We start from the raw sequence: 10195 nt of genomic DNA, 5'->3' as shown, positions 1-10195 counted from the left end.
GATGCGTGATTTAATAGAAAAAGTCAGCGTAATGCGTGGTTGGCACCCCACCACCCTCTTGTAAAACGTATTGTTTAATCTCCGACCCGTTTTGTGTAACTAGCCCAGACTTCTTCAGGGAGTTTTAAAAACGTACACTAAACAGGTACACCTGTAATACTAGCGGTTATTTCAAAGGTCGACACAAAGCGCAAAGGTTTGGCTGGTTTTACAAATCAAAGCTGTAAAATATTTAATAAGCTTGCTGCTTTGTAGCGGAGGGGCGTACTTTCCAGTTTTTGTATATACAGTCGTGTTTCATTTAGATGGATAAGAGCTATTTCGCAAGAGCGGGTTAAAATCTTGGTCAGAGGCGACATCAGCTGCAGAGGATAAGACAGCCCGGAGGGAGAGAGGCGACAGCTCAATTCTCCACTAGAAGAACGGAAAAATGATGAACTACGTTCGGCCAACGCCCTGTCCGGATACAGTGCCAATGCTCAGACTAAACAGTAAAAAGGGTTAGGTTGTCTGGAAACGTGACCGAATTAACAAGAGAGGATGAGGAGTAAGAGGGTTAATCTCCCAGATAGACTTTATTTTCAAGGTAATCATTCTTAAGTTAATTTTAGACATGATACTCGTTTCTTCCGCCAATAATTTGAACACTTGCGTTGAATGGTTTCGCAGACTTAAATTCCCATGTACTGGTGCATTGACGAGGCTCGGAAAAAACTCCGTCCTCCAGTCAAGAAAAGATGAAGGGTGAGAGATTTTTTAAAATCCGCCATCAGTACTTGTTTCGGAAATAACCAATCCTTTTGACGCGTAGCTTACTCACATGGACAGCGTAAGCGGCTTTACATGTATGGAAATTGCTTGTTTAAACATGTGAGCAAAATTAAGCAATGTTTGAAGGATTTAATTCAATACTCGACAAGTCTGAATTCCATAAAGTTTGATCGTGTTGTTTGCTTACGACTTCCTTAAAACACAAAATATATGTTGAAGGTACTCTAAGTTTCCCCTTTTTGTCTTTTAATATCACACTGCGACTACGAACAATTGTTTATTTCGTCATAAGGATACAAGCTACTTTGAACAGTGGATACAGCTGTTTCGACAAAGGATGTCCCACAAAAATGCAAATTAAAAGTGTATGCGACAAAGCCGACTGGTATTATGAGTAGTAATAGTTTGGTGCTGTTTGAGTGAGCTTCAGGGTGTTTAGCTAGAAGGAAAGAGAAGGCATGAATACACGTGTGTGTGCTGTTTCCTTCTCTGAACGTTGAAATACCTTGATCTTCAATCCAGCAACTGTATAACCAACGTTGCCCTTAATAACTTTCGACATTATTGAGTTCGCTGTTACGCCTTTGTAAGGGAACCTTTCTCGAAGCAGCTGCATGTATACACCGAATTGCAATAACGTTGCGATAGAAAAACGAATTATGGATACAATTTTTGATCTTAATTATTCTCTCGTGCTCCAAGGTACAAAGGCAAGTATTGGACTTTTCTTTCTCATGGTATAATTTTCGCGGGTAACGGTGTCTCTGAGACGGTGATACTGAAAGAATAGCGGCATTTTTCATCATTGCCAGACTCACGATCTGGTTTGTAAATATCTGAATAAAACTTTAAAACAGTAGTTTCTTCTCCTGACATTGAATGGTTTTTCTTCATAAATACTGAATTCAATTCTCGAAGAGCAGTATTTTTTGGCGGTACTCTCCACAGGTCTCAGGAAGAAACATCTGTTTTTTTTCATGAATTTTTCTTTAACAAGAGGGTCTCAATAGGGTGGTAATTTTTTATGGCTAGCGGTTTGGCCTTTTACGGTTCACTTATTTTTTTTTACGGTGAACAGAAATCTTAGAAATTAATTACCATTCTTTTAAAAAGTGGAAAACTAATTTTCATTGCTCAAAAATGTTAAACATTTATTGTGATCACTGTAAAACATATTTAAGGACCATTCTAGGGATGGAAAAAGGTATTGTTATAAGAATTGTTGCCACATATTAAGTCTCCCAGCTTTTCCTTGTACCACCAAGCCAAAAGATAAGACACAGAAAAGTCGTGACAAGACATCTTGAGATTTACACTTTCGTAGCTAACAGTTTTTTACAGTGTACATTTTTTACTGCTAAAATATCTTCCACTTTTTATGCCTAATTTAACGGCTAAATTTTTGCCTCGTTTTACAGCTAACGGTTAACCCCATTGAGACCTCTGACAACGTTATTGCAATTAGGTGTAAACACACTGAGGTACATTTTGTTGTATGGACTTCAGTAAAAGGATCCAAGTTCTGTCAGTATCCACAGGTTATTCATTCATTCTGCGAAAAAGAAGCAAAGTGTTAAGTCTGCGACGCTAATTTAATGGAACTTGCCCATAAGGATCAAAGACGACCATTGTCTTTTCCGAATCTAGATGTAGTAGTCTTTCTTGATCGCTTCTTTAAAAGAGTTAGGCTGGAAATTTCCGGCGGAGGGGGGGGGGGGGGGGGGGGGTGGAGGACAATATACTGGGCAGTCAGTCCTAATAGAGTATGAGTGTTTTCTTTCTATGCCGTTGCATGAAAAGGAAAAAGAATGCTGAAGAGATTAAAATATATGGGTTATTGACTAATTGTGAGGACATTTCTGGATATGTACATGTCCTCACTTCAGGATTTAAAGGATCCGCATCTGTTACCACTTAACATGAATTTACCTTTCCGGGAAACGATACACTTGATTGGCCCAGGGTCCTCCTTTACCATCGCTTTTACAATCTTGTGATTCACCGTATTTGTTGTATGTTTCATGAGCGCTGGCACTGGTAACACACATACCGCCATCTTGAATCCCAAACATCTTGTACCCTTTTAGCTTTGCAAATACAGCGCATTTTTGGATTGCTTGTTGTCGTGTTTTGTAATCATAGTACAGAAGGGATCCACTTGGAAAATCGAAAAGATATTCTCCATCCACGCTCTCAATAGCTCGTTCACTTGAGTCTTTGAAGCATCCAACAGACTCGTACTCCATATATGGTAGCAGGACTGCAAGACAGAAAACAAATCAGCCATTAATTTCGAGTGTATACTATCTCTGGCAGATGAATCATTAAATGAAATTTCAGTAATAATAATTGTGGCTCATGGAAACGTGCACTTTTCCAATGGAAATTACGAACCAAGGAGCTCAAAGCTTGTGGATGAAAATGCGAAATACTGAGTTGAATTTGAAAGGAGCTACAGTTATTTACGGCTTGCAGCCGCTTGCAGCAAGATTGCCCGAACTAACGTAAAAGATAGAAAGAATAAACTGCCCCCACTGGTTCTACTCCGAGCACAGAAGAGAATATCAGAGCAAGCTTTGAACTGACCACTCGTCGGTTCACTTTGCTGAGATGACCGGAGAACGAGTGTTACTGCACTGCATGTAAGCGTTGTTTGAGCAATTGAGCATTTTTACAAAAATAAAGCTTCTCATCACAAGCAGAGACAACTCAGTTGTTTTTTTTTTTCTATCGCTGTTTACTTTTTAAGTATAATTTCCACTCCCTCGTTTAAGTTGCTTTCGTTTACAATTTTGCCTTAAAATTTAATCTTATAGAAGATTTTTCTATCTTGATTTAATCCAATAATTAGGTAGCTTTGACTTGAAACGTTCAACCTGGAAATAGCTATCCATAGTTATTCAAAATACAACCATCTATCATACCATCAACGCTGTCATAATGAAAATTATACACTTTGTTGTTAGCCCCCATTGCTAAGCACTCAGTCTCGCCGTGGCCAAACCTGGCAAAATTCTTTGCAGTATCGGCGCCACTGACGCACTGCCCATCGGACATAGTAACATACACTTTATGTTCCCGCTTCTGGGCTGCAAGAGCACACTTCCTAACGGCATCTTGTCTTGTAGTGTAGTCACCATCTAGCACACTGGGGTCCTGTCCTTCTAGGCTAGGGATGGCACGAGCTTGCGAGTCCTTGAAACATCCTAGCCTTCGCAAATCATAAGATGAAAACGTCGATAAAATGTCTGTGAATGACAAAAAACAATAGAAGTATTAATGTTGTAAAAAAAGAAATATCCCTGCGATGTTTTTTGTTTCGCCATGATGATGACAAGAAGTCGAAGACTTTATTTCGGTATTATTTTACTTCTTATTTAAAACAAACCTCTGAGAAATAAAGATGATGGATTACAAAAAATCAACAGGTCAGTTGTCAGTTTACAATATTGTTGTCACTGTACCTTCCATGGTTCCTGTCAGATTGTAAACCTGATTAGCCCCGGCGCCCCCTTTTCCGTCATTTTTACAATCCTGTAATTTACCGTACTTGCCATACACCTTGTGTGCACTGGGGCTACCAACACACATGCCGCCATCTTGAATTGCAAACATTTTATATCCCCGTGTCAAGGCTGCCACAGCGCACTTTTGAATAGCATGATTTCTCTGTGAATAGCTATCTTTGAGAAGAACGTCGCTTCCTTCCATGGATGGAATAGCTCTTACACCATTGTCTTTGTCTTTGTAACAGCCAAGTGATTCGTACTTAACAAAGGACAGAAAATCTGAAGACAAGGGTATGAATGTAGTATTAGTACAGATTAGCTCGCATATATAAATTCATGCCATAACGAAAGAAGCAGTGCATTATTAAAGCCAAAAGGTTTTTTCCATTCAACCAAACATTCCGCCTTGATTTTTTCTCGGAAATTACCAGTAGTGAATGAAGCAGCATTTTCAACAATTTCCAAAAAAGAGGGCAACCTCACAAGCTCCAAATTGTCGAAAATGTCTTAAGAGAATAACTGTTCCGTGTTATTTCTACCCTAGAATTTCTGGAATGTTTGGTTGAATGGTTCGCATTTCGAAAATTAAACAGTCTTCTGAAATTCCGGAAACTTTCTAAGCAATTTTCCAAATCGTTTTTCAACTGTTTCCAAAGCCGCGGATGTTTTTTCGCTGAGTGGAAAGAGCCCGAGGTATGAATGTGCTGTCAACAATAATTTTCCGTCGCTTTCTTATATCTCTAATCAGTCAAGTTTTGTAATAGATAGACTTAGCCAAACCTAAAAGCAGAGCTAATAGGCCGAGTTGTTCAATTAAGGGAGGGGAGCGGGGGGAGGGGGGGGGGGGGGGATGTGAAATTCTACGTGAAATTTTCGTAAAAATTTGGATTTTTGCGTTAATTTACCGGAATTTAAATCTTAAGGTTATGAAGTTTCATTTTAAGAATCATTTCTCCCTGTAAGTTCAAAGCTCGTTTTCTCAAAACGTGTTATTTTTGCCTTCGAGGAAAGCTACCTAAAGGAGGATTTAAGCTTTTGACCTCAAATTTTCAAGATGGCTAGGTTTCAATGAGTTAATTGTTATGAATGAGAGAATTTGCTAAAGATCGAGTTCTTAGGATAGAAGTTATCAAAATAAATGTTCCACAATTTAGATTGCGCAACTTTAGATGGTTGTCAGAGCTCCACATTTTCAAATTTTGCAAAAACCCTCATTCATTATAGCTGGACATTTGATTACTTTAGAATACAAATAGAAAGACATTATTTGCTTTAATACTTAAAAATCGATCTTACGTAGGGGTCATGCGCAGCATGTGATTCTTTGAGAGCCCTGTGTCGTATTACAATAACTGACACAGCATTGAAATCATTTTTGTAATTTACAAGCAATTAGCTTTTCATTGATACATAGGGTATCAATTTTTAGGGTTTTGACGAAACTGTCAGGGTTGTGACAATTAAGTGTTTTGTTTTCGGGCCGTAGGTCTTTTTAGATGCAATATGCTGCTCATTTTAAGCATCGTTTGGTCATGTATTTTGTGCGGGACAGTTTTTGTCTGTCTGCAATCTCCTTATCGCAAAAACCACATCATATTCTGGATTCTTGGCTATTGTCCGTTGTCACGCGTTTTGCATGTGACATTGGCCAATCCGCAGACATTTAGATTTGAGTTTGATTTACACTAAAACTCGATAGAAACACGGCACATGTTTTCTAATTCTTCAATAGAAATCTCTAGAAATGCGCGCAAGAAGATTTGTCATAATTCAAACTGTTTAAGTTAATTCTTAATTTGGATCACAGTGTCCAAATTAACAAATGATTTGGACAGCTCCGTGCGCAATATAGTAAACAGGTGATATGACTATATTCTCAGACCAATTTGAAAATAATTAAATTCAAAGAATTTTCATGTAGCTAATCCTATAACTAATCCACCTTCTTCCCATTTTAAAGCGTGCACTTCAGTGGCCCAAGGTCCTCCTTTTCCATCACTTTTGCAATCTCGGGAGATTCCATATTTGTTAAAGTCTTTCATCGTTGGACTACCAACACACATACCACCATCTTGAATACCCACGATTGCATATCCACGACCTCTTCCAACCAGAAGGCATTTCCTGTCAGCGTCTTTTCTTGTGGTATAGTTGCCGTCAAGAAGGTAGTCTTTTCCTTCAAGGATTTCCATGGCTCGCACAGGTAGATCTTTGTAGCATCCCATATGAGCTCCGTCTTCAGTTCGATCTGTTAGAGCTGAAATGCAAAACATATTGGAACAATGAACGCTGGGTGTTACACGCATGTGCATCGACTATAAAACTTTTTAAAACTTTTTTTGCTACAAATTTGAAGCTCTTTCGGTGAGGCCTAATTTTGGTGAGCTGATGTGGTGCCAGAGGCTGAAATAGTCTCTGGTACCAGGGTTTTAGGGTTGTGTGAGACCTAATTGACACCATGGGGCTAAAACATGAGATCTTCTTAATTTAGAGTGTGGTTTATCCGGATTTAAACAAAGAGCAGCTTTAATCACGCAACGCTAAAATGTAATTTTCTTTCATGAGCTCTAGCTCATTGCTTTTCCAATGGTTCGGTTTAAATTTTAAATTAAAGAAATCCACGTCTAACATACCTTTCGATTAAAACACTAACAAGCCAGTCTTTGTACTTTGTTTCCTTACTCGAGAAGACCAGAACTGGAAAACGAATCGTTGAACACATATATTGCTGGTTTTCAGTGTCACGCAATTCAAAATAGATCAAAATAAAGATCAAAACCGGTCGATAGATAAAGTCTAGAATCTGGGAAATGAAAGAAGGTAAATATGCGAAGGCTCTCTCCAAAATTCTGGTCACAGCAATTTTTCTTATGCGAGATATGCGGAGAAATTTTTTACCCAAATTTATAGAGATTTGTATGGAGACGCCATGCTGGTGCCCATCCGTATGGGCACCAACATGGCGGCCGGAAACCAACAGAAACATCTGTCACTGAGTTTCGCTGCAAAAGCGTGAATTTATCCCTCGAGGAACTCTAAAACATTAAAATAATCCTTTTTCTAAGACATGAATTGTTCCGATAGCCAAGTTCCCCGAAATAGGTCACTTTTTTAACCATCATGACAGCTCTCTAGACCGTCATGTAAATGCCGCGTCACGCAAAAGGTTAGAAATTCAAGCGCAGTGTATCACAAAACCAAGAACCCATTCGGAGCGAAAATTTGTATGAATATTATTTTTCAGCTGCTCTTATACATCATTTAAGTAAAATTTCAGGAAGATCAATAGTTTGGTGGTTCGAATTTTGGTGACGTCAGGTGAAAACCAGCTATTCAAAGTTGTTCCATAACATACCTTCAATCCCACTTGTAAGGTAAACATGACTCGCCCCTGATGCACCTTTTCCATCGCTTTTACAATCCGGTGAGATTCCAAACTTGTTGAAAGTTGGGTAAACAGATCTACTGACAAGACATGAGCCGCCATCATGAATAGCGAAAACATCATATCGTTTCTTCATGGCTACCAGTGCGCATTTCTCAATTGCATCTGTTCTTAGTTTGTAGTCACCGTCAAGAACATCCGGGTCTTTTCCTTCCAGAACAGTCATCCCCATGTTGTATTTGTAACATCCAAGTGATTTGTACTCAATCGCAGAATAGAGATCTACAAGGCATGCATTAACCATGTAATTGAGATGAATTGGTTAACAAATATCTCATGGTTCAGCTTTCTGGTGTATTTAGTTTTTTTACTAACTGCAAATAATGGTCTGCTCATGCCTAATTCCGTTAAAGTGTGTTTTGCTGCACATAATATTCTACTCATGCGTAATTGAAAGCACGCTTTTGTGTGAAACATGGCACATAGCTGCGCTGTGCTGTGAAAACAAACTTGGTCAGTGATAGAATGACAAAACATTTATTGAACACAGTCACCGAATACTATCGTGATTTGTCTCACAGATCAAGTATTTGCCTCAACCTTAATTCAGCTTCGGCAAATTATTGATCTGCTCGCCACTGTCAAATCAGCCTTTACAGGTTTATCACGAGTTGGTAATGAGTGACGAGCTAAAAGGATTCCTGCCGAGGGGCAAAAAAAATTAGTTGCTATAGTTACCAGAGATGAGAGCGCTCCTTAACCTGTCCGCGATAAAAATTTGAAAATTGCTCGGAAAATCTTTTCATTGGGGTTCATTTTTGCCTTTTCGAAAAATAAATTGGGAATTTCAATAAATAACTAAATTTTAAAAAAAATTTTTCTAAGGGGTTCAGAAACACATTAAAACTGATTATGAAATAAGGCGGCTATGACTACTTCATCATAAAATCCTAAAACTTACTTAGTTTTCTTGTGCTTTGTCAATTAGACGAAAAAATTATCATAGAACGTTCATGACGGCGTTTCGATAAAAAAAGAATCATAGGGAGTTTTACATTCTTTGTCTTTTACACCATTGGGCTGATACTATGCCAAGCAAACAGGAGAAGATGATAAGTATTCGGAGCCACTATCAGAAATAAAATCACTTATCTACAAAACTATTTACGTCATTCTCTTATAAATAGAAAGGTTATTTAGCTCGCTGTTATTAACGGCAGCTCCGCGGCCTCTTAATATATATCGCATTGTCTTGAAAGAAAATTGTTGTCGTTCTATGTGGCTTCCTCCCCTTCATTGTTTAATAGGTTTCATTTACTTTTATAAATAAAAAATAAACAAAGTGGTCATACCCTTGATTCCTCCAATAACGTAAACATGATTTGCTTCCTTCCCTCCTCTTCCATCGCTTTTGCACTTACTTGACGTGCCATATCTCTGAAAGGTCTTGTGTGCGGTGGAACTGCTTAAGCACATGCCGCCGTCTTGAAGAGCAAACACTTTGTATCCGCGTTGCTTAGCTACAAATGCACACTTTTCTATTGCATCTGTCCTCCGTTTGTAGTTCACTCCCTCCAGACGCGGGTCTTGTCCCTCAAGGCTGGGGATCGGCCGTGACCACGATATGTCTTCGAAACATCCAATTGATGTCATGTTAACGGAGTCAAAAATGTCTGAAATAACAAAGACGTATTAGCAACTTTCAGGGCCGTAGCGCGAATTTTCCATGGACTACTGAAGCATCGAAGACAATGTTAATCGAGCACCGAAGGCGCGATGCGCTTGGTGGTTTGTTGGCATACCCCACTCCTTGGATACGGGGGCGGCGCTTGTAGTACGAGGGGCAGTTGAAACCGAGCTGTCCTACTCAAACGACACGATAATAGTCTTTTTCTTCAAAGCTAACAAAAAATAAAGAAAATGCTTAAGTTGCTTTGGCCTCCTTTAATGCTTAACTGGATAATTCGTGGTTTAATTTGACAAACTTCTCTGTGCTATCGAGCCTGTGTAGACATTAATTGAGCTTACTTTGATTTCTTTCCAGCCCATATGACGTTTGGTTTCTGGCACTTGTCGATAATTATATATTCACTGTACTCTCCTTAGTTTTGGTGATAGCTCGTCCAGTGCTATAATACGAGATCTATACACAATTGGTTAAAAAAAATCATTCTTCTATAGAAAAAGATAGGAGCTGTTTGCCAGAATAATACGATTTAGATCTGAAACGGTTCATAAGTGTCGAAAACCGATAACCCCCTTTCTGATCTGAAACAATAAGGACGTATTAGCATCTTTCACGTCGTTTGGAGCTTCAGGAGCTTGGTCATCGGAATCGCATATCTCTGTCTGTTTCCCCTAAATTTTGGCAGCGGTCTAGACTCTGTACTGTAGAAATGACGCCAAAAAATGTTCGGCGCTGAACCCTGTTCTAACGGGGCTTTTTTTCGTCTCGAGGAGCCGGGGTGGAGGAGGGGGGGAGGGGGATGTATTCGAGGCCCAAGCCATTAACCCTTAGAACATGAAAGCT

General features: G+C 39.1%; 1 protein-coding gene across 2 annotated transcripts in view; it reads right to left on the bottom strand.

Moving 5' to 3' along the window:
- Nucleotides 1-880: 880 nt before the first annotated feature.
- Nucleotides 881-10195, bottom strand: part of LOC110063168 (uncharacterized) — a 13781-nt gene continuing 4466 nt past the window's right edge. For both annotated transcript variants that reach the window (XM_089297908.1, XM_089297909.1), the window contains 7 exons: nt 9018-9338; nt 7636-7947; nt 6223-6537; nt 4236-4559; nt 3696-4019; nt 2701-3031; nt 881-2323 (listed from right to left, as the gene is read on the bottom strand). In XM_089297908.1, coding sequence (XP_089154034.1) covers nt 2311-2323; nt 2701-3031; nt 3696-4019; nt 4236-4559; nt 6223-6537; nt 7636-7947; nt 9018-9338 — 1940 coding nt within the window. In that variant the 3' untranslated portion in view covers nt 881-2310. The remainder of the gene's footprint in view (nt 2324-2700; nt 3032-3695; nt 4020-4235; nt 4560-6222; nt 6538-7635; nt 7948-9017; nt 9339-10195) is intronic.

This window comes from Orbicella faveolata, unplaced genomic scaffold (assembly GCF_042242905.1).
Source record: "Orbicella faveolata isolate gen_17 unplaced genomic scaffold, um_ofav_v1 contig_3, whole genome shotgun sequence".
NCBI lineage: Eukaryota > Metazoa > Cnidaria > Anthozoa > Scleractinia > Merulinidae > Orbicella > Orbicella faveolata.
This window is presented reverse-complemented; position numbering and strand designations above follow the sequence as displayed.